General features: G+C 43.7%; 1 protein-coding gene across 1 annotated transcript; it reads right to left on the bottom strand.

The window, feature by feature from the left end:
* Window positions 1-3,423: 3,423 nt before the first annotated feature.
* On the bottom strand, window positions 3,424-14,100 carry PTCRA (pre T cell antigen receptor alpha). Its single transcript, XM_060190904.1, has 5 exons — window positions 13,965-14,100; window positions 11,338-11,397; window positions 9,988-10,308; window positions 6,907-6,951; window positions 3,424-5,143 (listed from the first exon to the last, which is right to left on the bottom strand). The coding sequence occupies exons 1-5, from the start codon at window positions 14,029-14,031 to the stop codon at window positions 4,908-4,910; spliced, it is 729 nt and encodes a 242-aa protein (XP_060046887.1). The 5' UTR covers window positions 14,032-14,100; the 3' UTR covers window positions 3,424-4,907.
* Window positions 14,101-17,579: the final 3,479 nt, after the last annotated feature.

Below are 17,579 nucleotides of genomic sequence, written 5' to 3'. Positions count from 1 at the left end.
CTTCCTACATAAGAAGACAAAAAGGGAGATAGCATCCCCAGTTCCACTATGTAATTCCCAAGATCACCCTCAGAAAGCCCGCTCAGCTTTCTCTTTTTTTTCACTTCTTTCTTTCTTCCATTTTTTTTTTTTTTTTTTTTTTACCGGAGCACTGCTCAGCTTTGGTTTATTGGTGTTTGGGATTGAACCTAGGACCTTTGCTGCCTCAGACATGAAAGTCTTTTTTGCATGACCATTACACTACCTAACCAGTCTTATTTTATTTATATTTTTAATATTTATTTTTAAATTTATTTCATTTATTTATTTTATAGAGACAGAGATAAATTGAGAGGGAAGGGGGAGATAGAAAGGGAGAAGAAAGAGGGAGTGGAGTGGTGGCACAACAGGTTAAGCGCACGTGACGCAAAGCGCAAGGACCGGCATAAAGATCCCAGTTGGAGCCCCTGGCTCCCCACCTACGAGGGACTCTCTCCATTCCTTTCTTTCTTTTTTTATTTTATATTTATTTTCCCTTTTGTTACCCCTTTTTATTGTTGTTGTAGTTATTATTGTTGTTGTTATTGATGTCTTCGTTGTTAGACAGGACAGAGAGAAATGAAGAGAGAAGGGGACAACAGAGAGAGGGAAAGAAAGACAGACACCTGTAGACCTGCTTCACCGCCTGTGAAGGGACCACCCTGTAGTTGGGGAGCTGGGGCTCAAACTGGGATCCTTACACCAGTTCTTGTGCTTCCTGTCACGTGTGCTTAACCTGCTGCGCTACTACCCGACTCCTCTGCCTCTCTCCATTTCTCTCATCAATAACAGCAATAATTACTACAACAACAATAAAAAAAAACAAGAGCAACAAAAGGGAAATAAATAAATAAATATTTTTTAAAAAGAAAGGGAGAAGAGAGACACCTGTAGCACTGCTTCATCACTCATGAAGTTTCCCTCCCTACAGGTAGGGACCAGGGGCTTGAAACCTGGTCATTGTGCATGGTAACATGTATTTGCTATGAGGTGGGCACTGCCCAACCCCAAGATTTATTTATTTATGTTCAAGAGTCTAGTGCTTGAGATCCAGAAATCAATTCCTTTTACTATAGCAATAAAACAATAAAATATCTAGGAGTAAATCTAACCAAAGAAGTGAAAGACTTGTATACTGAAAATTATGAGTCACTACTCAAAGAAATTGAAAAAGACACAAAGAAGTGGAAAGATATTCCATGTTCATGGGTTGGAACAATTAACATCATCAAAATGAATATATTACCCAGAGCCATATACAAATTTAATGCTATCCCCATCAAGATCCCAAGCACATTTTTTAGGAGAATAGAAAAAATGCTACAAATGTTTATCTGGAACCAGAAAAGACCTAGAATTGCCAAAACAATCTTGAGAAAAAAGAACAGAACCAGAAGCATCACACTCCCAGATTTCAAACTGTGTTATAGGGCCATTGTCATCAAAACTGCTTGGTACACACTGACCAGTGGAGTAGAATTGAGAGCTCAGAAATGAGGCCCCACACCTATGGACATCTAATCTTTGACAAAGGGGCCCAGACTATTACATGGGGAAAGCAGAGTCCCTTCAACAAATGGTGTTGGAAACAATGGGTTGAAACATGCAGAAGAATGAAACTGAATCACTGTATTTCACCAAATACAAAAGTAAATTCCAAGTGGATCAAGGACTTGGATGTTAGACCAGAAACTATCAGATACTTAGAGGAAAATATTGGCAGAACTCTTTTCCGCATAAATTTTAAAGACATCTTCAATGAAACAAATCCAATTACAAAGAAGACTAAGGCAAGTGTAAACCTATGGGACTACATCAAATTAAAAAGCTTCTTCACAGCAAAAGAAACCACTACCCAAACCAAGAGACCCCTCACAGAATGGGAGAAGATCTTTACATGCCATACATCAGATAAGAGTTTAATAACCAACATATATAAAGAGCTTGCCAGACTCAACAACAAGACAACAAATAACCCCATCCAAAAATGGGGGGAGGACTTGGACAGAATATTCACCACAGAAGAGATCCAAAAGGCTGAGGAACACATGAAAAAATGCTCCAAGTCTCTGATTGTCAGAGAAATGCAAATCAAGACAATAATGAGATATCACTTCACTCCTGTGAGAATGTCATACATCAGAAAAGGTAACAGCAGCAAATGCTGGAGAGGGTGTGGGGTCAAAGGAACCCTCCTACACTGCTGGTGGGAATGTCAATTGGTCCAACCTCTGTGGAGAACAGTCTGGAGAACTCTCAGAAGGCTAGAAATGGACCTACCCTATGACCCTGCAATTCCTCTCCTGGGGATATATCCTAAGGAACCCAACATATCCATCCAAAAAGATCTGTGTACACATATGTTCTTGGCAGCGCAATTTGTAATAGCCAAAACCTGGAAGCAACCCAGGTGTCCAACAACAGATGAGTGGCTGAGCAAGTTGTGGTCTATATACACAATGGAATACTACTCAGCTGTAAAAAATGGTGGCTTCACCAGTTTCAGCTGATCTTGGATGGACCTTGAAAAATTCATGTTGAGTGAAATAAGTCAGAAACAGAAGGATGAATTTGGGATGATTTCACTCTCAGGCCGAAGTTGAAAAACAAGATCAGAAACGAAAACACAAGTAGAACCTGAAATGGAATTGGCATATCGCACCCAAGTAAAAGACTCTAGGGTGGATGGGTGGGGAGGATATAGGTCCATGAAGGATGATAAATGACATAGTGGGGGTTGTATTGTTAAATGGGAAACTGGGGAATGTTATGCATGAACAAACTATTGTATTTACTGTTGAATGTAAAACATTAATACCCCAATAAAGAAATAAATTTAAAAGAAAAAAAAAAGAGTCTAGTGCTTGATCCACTGAACTACCTAATGGAACAACGTATTACTTAGGATAGAGGAAGATGAGGGAGAAAACCAGAACTTCACTCTGGCACATGTGATGTCAGGACCTCAAACTTGAGAATACAACACTTTATCCATTGCATCACTTACCTGGTCCTTATTACTTATTTAATTACTTATTATTTATTCTTAATTTTTTTCACCTCCAGGGTTACTGCTGGGGCTCCAGGGTTATTTCTGGGGCTCAGTGCCTGCACCATGAATCCACTGCTCCTGGAGGGCATTTTTTTCCCCTTTTGTTGCCCTTGTTGTAATTATTGTTGTTGTTGATGTCGTTCATTGTTGGATAGGACAGAGAGAAATCGAGAGAGGAGGGGAAAACAGAGACAGGGAGAGAAAGATAGACACCTGTAGACCTGCTTCACCGCCTGTGAAGCAACTCCCCTGCAGGTGGGGAGCCGGGGCTGGAACTAGGATCCTTATGCAGGTCTTTGCGCTTTGTGCCACGTGTGCTTAGCCCACTGCGCTACTGCCCGACCCCCGTTTTTTCTTAAGTATTTAATCTTTATTTATTTGATAGAGACAGCCAAAAATTGGTAAAGAAAGGGGAAGGTAAAGAAAGAAGGAGTCCTTGCACACTGTAACCTGTGAGCTCACCCAGGTGCGCCACCACTCGGCCCCCCCTAATAACTTATTGTTACCAGAACACAGCTCAGCTCTAGCTTACTAAGGGTTTGCGGGGTGGGAATTGAACCTGGCACTTCAGAGCCTCAGTCATAACTACAATGCTATCTCCAGGCCTTTTTCTGATTTTTTTTTTTTTTTTTTTTTGCCTCCAGAGTTATCGCTGGGGCTTGGTATCTGCACTACAAATCCACTGTTCCTAGAGGCCATTTTTCCTATGTTGTTGCCCTTGTTGTTATTGTTATTGTTTCCATTGCTATTGTTGTTGGACAGGAGAGAGAGAAATTGAGAGAGAAGAAGACAGAGAGGAGGAGTGAAAGATAGACACCTGCAGACCTGCTTCACTGCTTGTGAGGTGACTCCCCTGCATGTGGGGAGCTGGGGGCTCAAACCAGGATCCTTACGTCAGTCCTTGTGCTTCAGCCCAGCCTCCTCTGATATTCTTTTAATTATTATTATTACTTTTACTTTATTTTTTCCTTTTGTTGCCCTTGTTGTTTTTATTGTTGTTGTAGTTATTATTGTTGTCGTCGTTGTTAAATAGGACAGAAAGAAATGGAGAGAGGAGGGGAAGACAGAGAGGGGGAGAGAAAGACAGACACCTGCAGACCTGTTCCACCGCCTGTGAAGGGACTCCCCTGAAGGTGGAGGTGGGGGACCTGGAACCGGGATCCTTATGCTGGTCCCTGCACTTTGTGCTGCGTGTGCTTAACCCACTGCACTACCGCCCGACTCCCCTCTTTTTTTTTTTTTTAACAAGAGCACTGCTCAGCTCTGGTTTATCGTGGTGTGGGGGATTGAACCTGGGACTTGAGAGCCTCAGGCATGAGAGTCTGTTTATGTAAGCATTATGCTATTTATCCCCCTCTTTTCTGACATTCTTTATATCTACCAAATTCTCTCTTTCAGAGCAAACATGAATTTATTTTTTATTTTAATTTTTAATGTTTATTTTAAGGAAAGACATATAGTAAGAGAGACAGAAACTCCAGAGCCTGCTCAGCTCTGCTTGTGGTGGTGCTGGGGATTGAACCTGGGGCCTCAGAGGCTCAGCCATGAAAGCTGTTTACATAATCATTATGCTGTCTCCCCAGCCCAGCATTAATTTATATATTTATCATTTGCTTGTGTCCTTTAAGTTTTCTACTTGCTCTCCGTTATTCCCACCTCAAATGTCCCATGAACCTGGGGGGAGTTCCATGTTCTGGGGGTGCATTCTGCAGGGAGACACAGCCTTGGTTTTCAGAAAGTCTGCGTGAAGAGGCTGAACCTAGCCGACAGGAAGCTCACAGACAATTTCTTCAAGGCTTGGAGCAAGAATTCTGAGGACTTGTCAGGAGCTCCAGACCTAAGCTTGGTTCCTGCTTCTCTGCCTCTGGAATTGGGGCTGGTGGGGCAGAGAGGATAAAGCAGGTGGTGCAGGCGTCACTATAGGAAACCCAGTCGGAGGCGGCAGGGAGAGGGTGTCCGAGCCCAACTTGGTCCATCCATGCAGGCAGCTGCAGGTCAGGAGCACGTCAAACAGCAACAGCTTGAAGAGCAGCAGACGCATAGCCTCTAAGCGCAGGGCCAGACCCCTCATCCCTGCACAGAAAAAGAGCCCTTTAGGGCTCACCAGGGAAGAGTTGCCTGCACTCACCATTCCTCCTCCCAGTCCACCAAATGCTAGTAAACTCCTAGTGTTTCTGCTCAGCACTTACTGGTAAATAACAAATACCTTCCTCAACTTTATTTACTTATTGATTGTCCCTTGCCTTTTCTTATATCCTCCCCACAACCAGAGGGATGAAGGTCAGGTAAGAATTAATACCTTATAAGGAGGAGAGCGGCCAGCTCAAAATTCTCTATGGGTCAGGAAGCAGAACCTGACTTCTTCCCCACCCCCACCCCTTTTTTTTTCCCTTTCTTGTTTTGCTACATGGTGAGAGACTCTGAGAAAGAGGGAAAGAGCGGGATAAAGAGAAGAGACATTTGCAGCACGGTTCCATGGTTCCTGAAGCTTCTTCCCTGCAGGTGGAAAGAGTCTGTTTTTCTTATTAATTTATTTATTTTACTCTTTCCAGTCCCTCCAGACAGTATCCCCTTGTGACAGAACCCAAACATAAGGACATGCACCTGGGCTGCCAAAGGACAGCTTTAAGAACTCTTGGGGGGCAGGGGGCAGATGATAGCGCAGCAGGTTAAGTGCACATGGCACCAAGCACAGTGACTGGCATAGGATTGTGGTTCGAGGCCCCGGCTCCCCCCCTCTGCAGGTGTCTATCTTTCTCTCCCCTTCTCTGTGTGTTCCCTCCTCACTCTATTTTCTCTTTCTTATCCAACAACGACAACAACAATAATAACTACAACAACAATAAAACAACAAGGGCAGGTCTGTAAATGTCTATCTTTCTCTCCCCCTCTGTCTTCCCCTCCTCTCTCCATTTCTCTGTTCTATCCAACAACAATGACAACAATAATATTAACAACAACACCAATAAACAACAAGGGCAACAAAAGGGAAAAAATGGCCTCCAGGAGCAGTGGATTCGTGGTGTAGGCACTGAGCCCCAGCGATAACCCTGGAGGCAAAAACAAAAACAAACCCTTGGGGGAGGTGGCAGGGAAAGCAGTGGTGCACCCAGTTAAGGGTACCTAGCGCAAGGACCCATACAAGGACCAGGGTTCTAGGCCCTGGCTTCCCACCTGCAGTGGGGCCACTTCGTGAATTGTAAAACAAGTCTTCAGGTGTCTATCTTTCTCTCTCCTCTCAATTTCTTCCCCTCCTCTCTCCTCTCAATTTCTCTCTGTACTATCAAGTAAAATGGAAAAAATGGCTGCCAGAATCAGTGGATTTGTGTGCTGGCACCAAGCCCCAGCGATAACCCAGGAGACAAAAATATAAATAAATAAATATAAATAAAAATAACCTTCTGTTAACCTGAACCTGTGCTTCTCAGCTGGTGTCCAGGAATTAGTTTGGAGTTAGAGGGTACACACACACACACACACACACACACACTTTTATAATTATCTTGTCATTGCTGGAGTTTCATTGCTCTGAGATGACTTTTTCAGATATAAAGAGAGACAGAGAGAGACCACAGACTATAGCACCAAAGCTTCCTCTGGTGTGGTGGGGACTAGACTTTAACTTGGATCATGGGCAAATCATGGCAAAGCAGACTTACTATCCAGGTGAGTTGTTTTGCAGCCCTACTCATCCCCATCTTATCTCGGGAGACTGAGGCCCCCTGATAGCCAGTAGCCCAGCTTAGCAAGGGAGCTTCCTTACAGAACATGCACCAGCCCTTGAGTGGGACCTTTCAGGCCACAAGTGAACAGGGTCCAAGGTTCCCAGTACTCACCTATGAGAGGCTCCCAAAGGCAGGTCCGGGATGAAGAGGCCCTTCCTGCCAGGCAAGAAGGAATGAGTCCTTTGTCATAGGCCGTGCCCAACCCCCTCAGTGCTCTGCTGCACCCTCAGGGAAGCTTTCCATAAGATGGGGGAATGAGTCAGAAGCCACCACCCTAAGCCCATGTGCTGCATTGTCCTCTGAGGAGCCCACATCTGCTAGACTCCACACTGCGCCCTGTTCTGTGTTCAGGGAGGCTGAGATGGCCCTGAATTGTTAAACAAGGAGTCCATTTTCTTATTTGGAAGAATTTGCAATGTCATCTTCTTTGGAAGATAAGGTGTTATTCAATCAACAGCTTCATTTGAAAGATGACAAAGCTAACATAATCCTAAAAAAGGAAGTAAATTATCTGCTTAATAGTAATAATAACTGACTTTGGACAGGTACCTTAATGTCTCTATGACTGTAACATGGGGAAAATAATGACATAACTTCATAAATTCAAAGTATATAAGGGACCATGATTTTTAAGATAAAAAAAAATTAAAAGATGCAGGGTTATGCAAAAGACTTTCATGCCTGAGACTCTGAAGTTCCAGGTTCAATCCTCAGTACAATCATAAGCCAGAGTTGAGCAGTACCCTGGTAAAATAAATAAATAAGTAAATAAATGCAAAATGATTAGAGCAGTACTTGCCACAAAGTAAACCTTCAATAAGCGACAGAAAGTTAGTATTTAATATTTACAATATATATCTTAATTTTGTATATATTTATTTATTTATTCCCTTTTGTTGCCCTTGTTGTTTTATTGTTGTAGTTATTATTGTTGTTGTTATTGATGTCATCATTGTTGGATAGGACAGAGAGAAATGGAGAGAGGAAGGGAGACAGAGAGAGGAAGAGAAAGAGAGACACCTGCAGACCTGCTTCACCGCTTGTGAAACGACTCCCCTGAAGGTTGGGAGCTGGGAACTCGAACTGGGATCTTTATGCCCGTCCTTGCATTTTGCGCCACCTGCGCTTAACCTGCTGCACTACTGCCCAACTCCCTACTATATATTTCTTAATAGGGCACTGGGGCCTTTTGCCTGCATGATGACAGTGCATAGCAGCCTCCCTGGACCAACTGTTTCATTCTTTCTATTTTCTCTCCCTTTCTTCCTTCCTCCTTTCCTTCCTTTCTTTCTTTTTTTCTTTCTATTTTTTTACCGGAGCACTGCTCAGCTCTGGTTTATGGTGGTGCGGGAGATTGAACTTGGGACTTTGGAGCCTCAGGCATGAGTCTGTTTGCATAACCATAATGCTATTTACCCCCACCCCATTCTTTATATTTTCTTAGAGAAAGGAGAGACACCACAGCACAGCTCCACCATCCCTGGATCTCCGATGGCGTCATTCCTGGTATTTCCTATGTTGCCAGCGCTCAAACTCAGGGCTTAGTATATCATATGGCTCATATGGCTCATATTCTAATGGGTGAATGGATGATGTATCTCTCAGCCCTATTGTTTGATTTTAATGGTTAAGGTGTCAGTGATCTGGGAGGTGGTGTAGTAGATAAAGTGTTAGACTCCTAAGCATGAGGTCCTGAGGTCAGTCCCCAGCAGTATTTGTATCAGAATATCTTTTCTTTTGTCCCATCTCTTGTATTAATAAATAAATAAAAACTTTAAAAAATATGTAGGGTGAAAAAAATACGTAGGGTATCATATTGTTAGATATTTAAATACAAACTATATATGTGGGGGGGGTGCACCTGGTTGAGCGTACATATTACAATGCACAAAGACCCAGGTTTGAGCCCCTGGTCCCCACCTGCAGGAGGAAAGCTTAGCGAGTGATGAAGTAGGGCTGCAGGCGTCTTTCTGTCTCGTTTCCTCCCTATCTCCCCCTTCCCTGTTGATTTCTGGCTGTTTCTATCCAATAAGTAAAGATAAAAAAAAATTTAAAGAAACATGTTTGAAAAAACTGGTGCAGCAGGTTAAGCACACATACGCAAGGGCTATGCAAGGGTCCCAGTTCAAGCCCCCGGCTCCCCACCTGCAGGGGGTGGGGGTTGTTTCGCAAGCAGTGAAGCAGGTCTGCAGGTGTCTATCTTTCTCTCCTCCCTCTGTCTTCTTTTCCTCTCTCAATTTCTCTCTGTCATATCCAACAACAACAACAGCTATAACAACAATAATAATAACAACCAGAACAAGGGCAACAAAATGGGAAAAATAGCCTCCAGGAGCAGTGGATTTGTAGTGCTGGCACCAAGCCCCAGCAATAACCCTGGAGGCAAAACCAAAAAACAACAACAACAAAAAAGCTATAGTGTGTGTGTGTGTGTGTGTGTGTGTATGTTTACATATAGAAAACTTTTTTTAAAAGTTATATGTATTTACTGGATAAAGACAGCTATAAATCTAGAGGGTAGGGGGAGAGAGAGAGGGAAAGAGACAGAGAGACACCTGCAACACTACTTCACTCGCACAGCTTTCCTCCTGCAGGGGGGGACTGGGGGTTTGAACCCAGGTCCTTGCGCATTATAACATGTATGCTCAACCAGGTGCACCACCACCCAGCCCCCATATAGAGAATCTTTAACTTGTGGTCTGAGAGGTGGTGCAGTGAATAAAGCATTACACTCTCAAGCATGAGGTCCTTAGTTCAATCTCCAGCAGAACATGTACCAGAGCAATGTCTGATTCTCTCCTCCTATTTTTCTTATTAATAAATAAATAAAGTCTTTAAAATAATAATTTAAAGAAGAGAGAATTATCAACTCTCAGTAAGTGTGTGTGTGTGTGTGTGTGTGTGTGTGTGTGTGTGTGTGTGTGTGTGTTATTAACTCTAGGAGGGAAGAGGCATTACCACTTCTTGAAAGTCATGGGTTTCAGAGCCTGGATTTGAATGAGCTGTCACAACTGTAAACCCCAGTATTCAGGATCCCAAGGCCACCATTCTCTGAGTTCATCACCTCACCCAGATGGTCTGTACTTGGCCATGCCTTCATAGGCTGGAGTCTAACCTCCCTCCCACTACATCTTGGCCCCAGGTATGTAGAAATGACAGGGAGCAACCCGGGATCCCAGATGCCATCCCCACCTGCCAGCTGTAGGGGCTGGGTGCTCCTGCTTTGGTTCCCAGCCCCAGGCCCAGTGTGACACACCAACGTCTCCCAGGCTGCCAGCTCCTCCTGGGGCAGGGAAAGCTGGGCCAAGCTAGTCCAGGTGCCATCCTCCGCAGGGGAAGGGCCATAGGTGAAGGTGTCCAGTGCACTGCCATTTCCCGCTGAGAACCAGACAGCGCTGTCAATACCAAGAGGGGCAGCATCGAGGACCAGGCAAACTACCAGTGTCTGCTGCTTTCCATCCACGAATTGTGTGATTGGTGGAGCCAGAGAGGGGAAAGGTGTGCCATTGATTCCTGCAAGAGAGCATGCACCTGTGGGGCACGGATCCGACCACACCCTCACAAGAAGGCTTTTCTCCTTCCATCTGGGTTTCTCTCCTTCCAGCTACTCTTCCACTATCTATCTGTCTATCTATCTATCTATCTATCTATCTATCTATCTATCTATCTGTTATCTGTCTATCCTATCATCCACTCATCCAGTTCTTGCTCCTTATTTTATCTTATTTTATTTTTCCTTTATCAGAACACTGCTCAGCTTTATCTTATGCTGGTTCTAGGAAACTGAACCTAGGACTTCAGAGCCTTAGGCATGAAAGTCTTTTGCGGTACGGGTAGATAGGATAGTGGTTATGCAAAGAGATTCCTGCCTGAGGCTCCAAAGTCCCAGATTCAATCCCCTGCACCTCCATAAGCCAGAGATGAGCAGTGCTCTGGTAAAAATAAATAAATAAATAATAAATTAATTTTTAAAAATTTTAAGTCTTTTGCATAACCATTAGGCTATCTTTCTAGCTCCATCCATCTTTTCCATACATATTCCTTTTATTTATTTATTTATTTTTAAACTTAAAAAATTATATTTATTTATTTTCCCTTTTGTTGCCCTTATTGCTTTTTTATTGTTATTGTAGTTATTATTGTTATTGTTATTGATGTTATCATTGTTAGATAGGACAGAGAGAAATGGAGAGAGGAGGGGAAGACAGGGGGAGAGAAAGATAGACACCTGTGGACCTGCTTCACCACTTGTGAAGCGACTCCCCTGCAGGTGGGGAGCCAGGGGCTCAAACTGGGATCCTTATGATGGTCCTTGTGCTTTGCACCACCTGCACTTAACCCGCTGTGCTACCGCCCGACTCCCTCCACACCTATTCTTTCGAGCTTCTACCTATATCTAGCCATCTTTCTGGCACTTGTATATATCTACATCTTTCTTTGCCAGACACTGAAAGTACAACATTAATTAAAACATTGTCCTTGCGCTCAAGAACTCAGCTCCATGGGAAAGACAGAAGAGGTGTAAACAAATCCTTAGAATACCTTGCTGAGCCAGCCTCAGGAGAGCCGTTACTTCTGGGGAGGAAGGAAAGGATACGGGATCTGTAATGAGAGCATAAGGGGTATCTGGAGTTTTTGTTTCTTTAAGCATATGTCTGGTTCAAATACGGCAAAACTGCACACAGATATTCTCAGTTAATTTCTGTAGGTCAGAGAAATGCAAATCAAGACAACAATGAGATACCATTTCACTCCTGTGAGAATGTCACACATCAGAAAAGGTAACAGCAGCAAATGCTGGAGAGGTTGTGGGAACAAAGGAATCCTCCTGCACTGCTGGTGGGAATGTCAGTTGGTCCAACCTATGTGGAGAACAGTCTAGAGAATGCTCAGAAGGCTAGAGGTGGGCCTACCCTATGATCCTGCATTTCCTCTCCTGGGGATATATCCTAAAGAACCAAGCATACCCATCCAAAAAGATTTGTGGGGTGGGGGTATAGCATAATGGGGGTGGGGGGGTATAGCATAATGGTGAAGCAAAGAGACTCTCATGCCTGAGGCTCTTAAGTCCCAGGTTCAATCTCCCATACTGCCATATGCCAGAGCTGAGCAGTGCTCTGGTAAAGAAAAGAAAAAGAAAAAAAAAAAAAAAAAAGATTTGTGTATACAAATCATAGCAGCAGCACAATTTGTAATAGCTAAAACCTGGAAGCAACCCACTTACCCAAAAACAAATGAATGGCTGAGCAAGTTGTAGTCTATATACACAGTGTAATACTACTTAGCTACTAAAATATGGTGAATTCATCTTCTTCACCTCATCTTGGATGGAGCTCGAAGATATCATGTTAAGTGAGATAAGTCAGAAACAGAAGGATAAATATGGGATGATCTCACTCATAGACAGAAGTTGAAAAACAAGATCAGAAGGGAAAACACCAATCAGAACTTGAACTAGAATTGGTGTATTGCACCAAAGTAAAGGACTCGGGTGAGGGGGAGGGTTCAGGTCCTGGAACATGATGGCAGAAGAGGACCTAGTGGGGGTTGTATTGTTATGTGGAAATGTTACACATGTACCATTGTATTTTACTATCGACTGTAAACCACTAATCCCCCAATAAAGAAATTTTAAAAAGGGGCCAGGTGGTGGTGCACCTGGTTGAGCACACTTGTTACAATGCACAAGGACCCAGGTTTGAATCCCCTGTTCCCACCTGCAGGGGGAAAGCTTTGCGAGTGGTGAAGCAGTGCTACAGATGTCTCTCTGTCTCCATCCCTCTCTACCACCCCCCTAACCTCTTGATTTATGGCTATCTGTTCAATAAATGAATAAAGATAGTAATAATTAAAAAGAAATTTAAAAAAAGTAAAACAAATAAATTGAAAAAAAAACAAAAAAAATTCTGTGGGTCTGTAGGATTTCTTTAACAACAATATTTGTTAAAATATTATTCACAGGGAGTCGGGTGGTAATGCAGCGGGTTAAGCGCCCATGGCGCAAAGTGCAAGGACTGGCATAAGGATCCTCGTTCAAGCCCCCAGCTTCCCATCTGTAGGGGAGTCGCTTCACAAGCGGTGAAGCAGGTCTGCAGGTGTCTGTCTTTCTCTCCCCTTTCTGTCTTCCCCTCATCTCTCCATTTCTCTCTGTCCTTTCCAACAACGACGACATCAATAACAACAACAATAAAATTACAACAATAAAACAAGGGCAACAAAAGGGAATAAATAAATAAATAAATATTTTGTAAAAATATATCATTCACATACCATACAATCCATCTATTTAAAGTGGATTATTTTCATAGTTTTTTCATTCTTTATTTTAGAGCAAGAGAGTGATAAACAAGAGCTAGGAGAAAGGAAGAGACAGAGAAAGGAGAGACACAGCAGCATTATTGTACCACCCATGAAGCTCTCCCAGTGCTGTCCGTGATGTTTCTGTGTGGTGCCAGCACTCAAACCCAGGGTCATGCTCATGGCAAGGTGCACACTCTGTTTGGTGGTCTATCAATGAATCTATTTTTTTTAGTTTAGCCAAAAAGAAATTGAGAAGAAAGGAGAGATAGAGAGGGAGAGATAAAGACATCTGCAGCACTACTTCACTACTCATGCAGCTTCCTTCTGCCTCCCAGAGGTGGGGACTGGGGGCCTGAATCTATGTCCTTGCACCTGATGATGCCACTGGGAAGTCACTGGGAAAATGTCACTGAGAAGCCTCTGAGACTGGGTCCCAGTACCTCTGAGACTACTCCTGAGAGCCCACTGTCCAGGGGAGTAGGGAGCTCCGTTGGAATAATACTGAGGGCAGGGAGGAGAGGAGAGCTCTTCACAGTGTTGCCTGTGTCCCATCACCCCCACACTCCATACACAGTCCTGGCTGCACCACCCCTACTCCCCAGTGTGAGTGCCCTTCCAGCTTGCTCCTTCTTGGTTGTTGATCCTGCAAGAGGAGGCAGCTCTGTCTGCCAGTACTATGAACTTGAGGAAGTTTCTAGCTACTACTAGGGAAATAGCACACTAGCCTTTTGGTGAGTGCCTTCCTTAGGCCTCCAAAGTTCTCTCACCTGTTTCCCTGAACCACTGCCATGTTCAGGAAGGCCCAGAGTGAGGGCGCAAGCTTGGGTAGTCTAATAGGACCCAGAAAGGGATTCAGAGCAGGGGCTCACCTGTGGGCAGGGCTGGACACCAGAGGACCAGGAGGAGCAGGAGGAGCAGCAGCCAAGTCCAGGGCATGGCCCATCTGATAGGTTGTGGGACCCAGCTACAGACCCAGGGTGTGGGCTGGAAGAGATGTGTCACAAGACTGCTTCCCAGGCCCATAGGCCCAGCTGCACCTCAGCTGCTTCACCACTGAGAGCTTCCCCTCCCACTCTCATTCTGGCTCCCAAGCCCAGTGCTATTTCCACCTGGTGAGGGAGCTCGAGGCGACACTCTCATACTAAGAACTAGATGGCCATACTCTCTTTTGTCTCAAGGAAACTCACAGTCCTGAAGCCTCTTCCTGGTCACGGGCCTGGTCACAGAGCAAGGCTCATCTGCAGGATGTGGACACCAGCCACAGAGGTATCAGAGGCCTTACACTCCTTTCCATCCACCCAGACACTGTGAGGAAATTAAGGCTTGGAGAGCTCGAGAGGCCTGCATGAGGTCACACAGTTAGCAGGTACCACAGCCAGGACCCGAATATTTATCTGTTCCTGCCCCTCCATCTTTTAAGTATATTTATTTGTTGTAATGAGAGATACAGGTAGGTAGATAGAGCAAGAGAGAGAGAGAGAGGGAAAGAAAGAGAGATACAAAGAGCACTGCTCAGCTTTGGTTTATAGTGGTGCTAGATTGAATTTGGGATCTCAAATCCTCACACAGGAAAGTCTTTTGCATAACCATTATATTATCTCTCCAGTTCCCCTTCCCCCCTTTTAAAGACTCATTCATTCATTCATTCAATATGAGAAAGAGACAGAGAGGAGAGGGAGGGAGGGAGGCACAGAGAGAGAGGGAGAGACAGAACAAAAGCAACATCCTAGCACTTACAATGCAGAGACTGAACTCTGGACCTCAAGATTGTGAGTCCAACAGTTTATCCACTACATCATATCTCAGGCCTCTGAACTGTTTCTTATTGTATTTTACCACTGATGCTTTATGCATGCACAATTCCACTACTGTCGGTAGACATCCCCCCCTTTTCAATCATAGAAACAGAAGAGAGATACAGAGAGAAAAAGAAAGACACCAGTACTGCGTTCATGAGTCTTCCCCCATGTGGATGCTCCTGTGTGGTGACTGGAGACTTGAACCCAGGTCTTTATTCGTAGTTAAATGAACACTCTATTAACTATACAATCCACCAGCTAATTAAATTCTCTCTCTCTCTCTCTCTCTCTCTCTCTCCATATACATATGTATGTCTTGTTTTGTTTTTGCATCAAGGGTTAGGGTTAGAGCATTTTTTTTTTTTTTGGCCTCCAGGGTTATTGCTGGAACTCGGTGCCTGCACTATGAATCCACTGCTCCTGGAGGCCATTTTTCCCTTTTGTTGTTGTTGACCTTGTTGTTGCTATTTTTTTTAAATATTTATTTTTATTTATTTATTCCCTTTTGTTGCCCTTGTTGTTTTATTGTTGTAGTTATTATTGTTGTCATTGTTGTTGGATAGGACAGAGAGAAATGGAGAGGGGAGGGGGAAGACAGAGAGAGGGAGAGAAAGATAGACACCTGCAGACCTGTTTCACCGCTTGTGAAGCGACACCCCTGCAGGTGGGGAGCCAGGGTTTGAACCAGGATCCTTATGCGGGTCCTTGTGCTTAGTGCCACCTGCGCTTAACCCGCTGCGCTACAGCCCGACTCCCGTTGTTGCTATTTTTTTTATTGTTGCCATTGCTGTTGTTGTTGCTGGATAGGACAGAGAAAAATGGAGAGAGGAGGGGCTAGACGGGGGGGGGGGGTGGGAGAAAAAGATAAACACCTGCAGACTGCTTCACCACTTGTGAAGCAGCTCCCCTGCAGGTGGGGAGCCAGGGGCTCGAATCCGGATCCTTGTATCGGTCCTTGCACTTCGCACCATGTGTGCTTAACCCACTGCACTGCTGCCTGGCCCCCTTATTTTTATTTATTACCAGAGTATTGCTCAGCTCTGGTTTATAGCAGTTCAGGGAGATGAACCTGGGACCTCAGAGACTCAGGCATGAGAGTCTGTTTGTACAACCACTATGTTATCTTCCCTGCCCCTTAAACTGTTTCTTGATGACTGACCTTACTTAAAGTTAAAAACATGCCAATAAACTTAATTTTGGCCCATAGTCTCAGAGGGGTAAATGACAAGTGAAGTAAACCAGGGGGCTCTGTACCCTCATTCTACCAGGACCCAAAGCGTTTGACACTAAGAATCTCATTTTTATAGCATTAATGAAAGGGAAGTGAGTCTGGAAAACACCAGAGAAAGCCAGGCATGGTTTCACTTATTTGAGAGAAAAGAGGAAAATAGGAAAGACACTTAGAAGTAGTAAAAGGTGTAGGGGTGAACGAGAAAGGAAGTGAGGGGCCAAGTGGTAGTACATCTGGTTGAGCACACATGTTACAATGGGTAAGGACATGGGTTCAAGCCCCCGATCCCTACCTGCAGGAGGAAAGCTTTTGCAAGTGTTGAAGTAGAGTTGCAGGTGTCTGTCACTCTCCTTCTCTATCACTCCCTTCCTCTCAATTTCTGGCTGTTTCTATCTAATAAATAAGTAAAGATAGGTATATATACACAATGGAATACTACTCAGCTGTAAAAAGTGGTGACTTCACCGTTTTCAGCCAATTTTGGATGGACCTTGAAAAAATCATGTTGAGTGAAATAAGTCAGAAACAGAAGGATGAATATGGGATGATCTCACTCTCAGGCCGAAGTTGAAAAACAAGATCAGAAAAGAAAACACAAGTAGAACCTGAAATGGAATTGGCATATGGCACCCAACTTAAAGACTCTGGGGTGGGTGGGTGGGTGGGGAGAATACAGGTCCATGAAGGATGATAAATGACATAGTGGGGGTTGTATTGTTAAATGGGAAACTGGGGAATGTTATGCATGTACAAACTATTGTATTTACTGTTGAATGTAAAACATCAATTCCCCAATAAAGAAATAAATTTAAAAAAATAAAAATAAGTAAAGATGGGAGTCAAGTGGTAGCGCAGTGGGTTAAGCACAGGTGGCACCAAGTGCAAGGACAGGCGTTAAGGATCCCGGTTCCAGCCCCTGGCATCCCACCTGCAGGGGAGTCACTTCACAGGCGGTGAAGCAGGTCTGCAGGTGTCTATCTTTCTCTCCCCCTCTCTGTCTTCCCCTCCTTTCTCTATTTCTCTCTGTCCTATCTAACAACAACGAAATCAATAACAACAATAATAACTACAACAACAATAAAAAACAACAAGGGCAAGAGAAAGTGAAAATAAATAAAAAATTAAAAAGTAAATAAAAATAAGAAAATAAGTGAAGGAAAGACCATTGAAAAAATGGAGAAAATTACATTTATGCATAGATACAGATAGATACAGAATCAACTCATATGGGGGCTGGTGGTGGTGTACCCGGTTGAGCATACATGCTAGAATCAGCCCATATTTATAACCTTGGAAGAACTATTGCAGTTTTTCAATAGAAGGGATGAGACTCAGGACTCTAATGGTGAGAACTGTAAGGAATTATGCCCCTATTATCTTATAATTTTGTAAATGAACATTAAATAACTAATAAAAAAAGAGTACAAATTCAAAGCAATAAAAAAAATGGTGGG

This window comes from Erinaceus europaeus, chromosome 4, assembly GCF_950295315.1.
Source record: "Erinaceus europaeus chromosome 4, mEriEur2.1, whole genome shotgun sequence".
NCBI lineage: Eukaryota > Metazoa > Chordata > Mammalia > Eulipotyphla > Erinaceidae > Erinaceus > Erinaceus europaeus.
Note: the sequence above shows the minus strand (reverse complement) of the source record. Positions and strands in the feature narration are given on the sequence as shown.

Bases quoted from the DNA above. Each gene is read 5' to 3' on its own strand.
- PTCRA (XM_060190904.1), bottom strand. From the start codon at position 14,031: ATGCCCTGGACTTGGCTGCTGCTCCTCCTGCTCCTCCTGGTCCTCTGG. The intron at 11,398-13,964 runs GTGAGCCCCTGC...CTCTCATTACAG, and splicing joins GTGTCCAGCCCTGCCCACAG to ATCCCGTATCCTTTCCTTCC. The intron at 5,144-6,906 runs GTGAGTACTGGG...TTTTCTGTGCAG, and splicing joins CCTTTGGGAGCCTCTCATAG to GGATGAGGGGTCTGGCCCTG.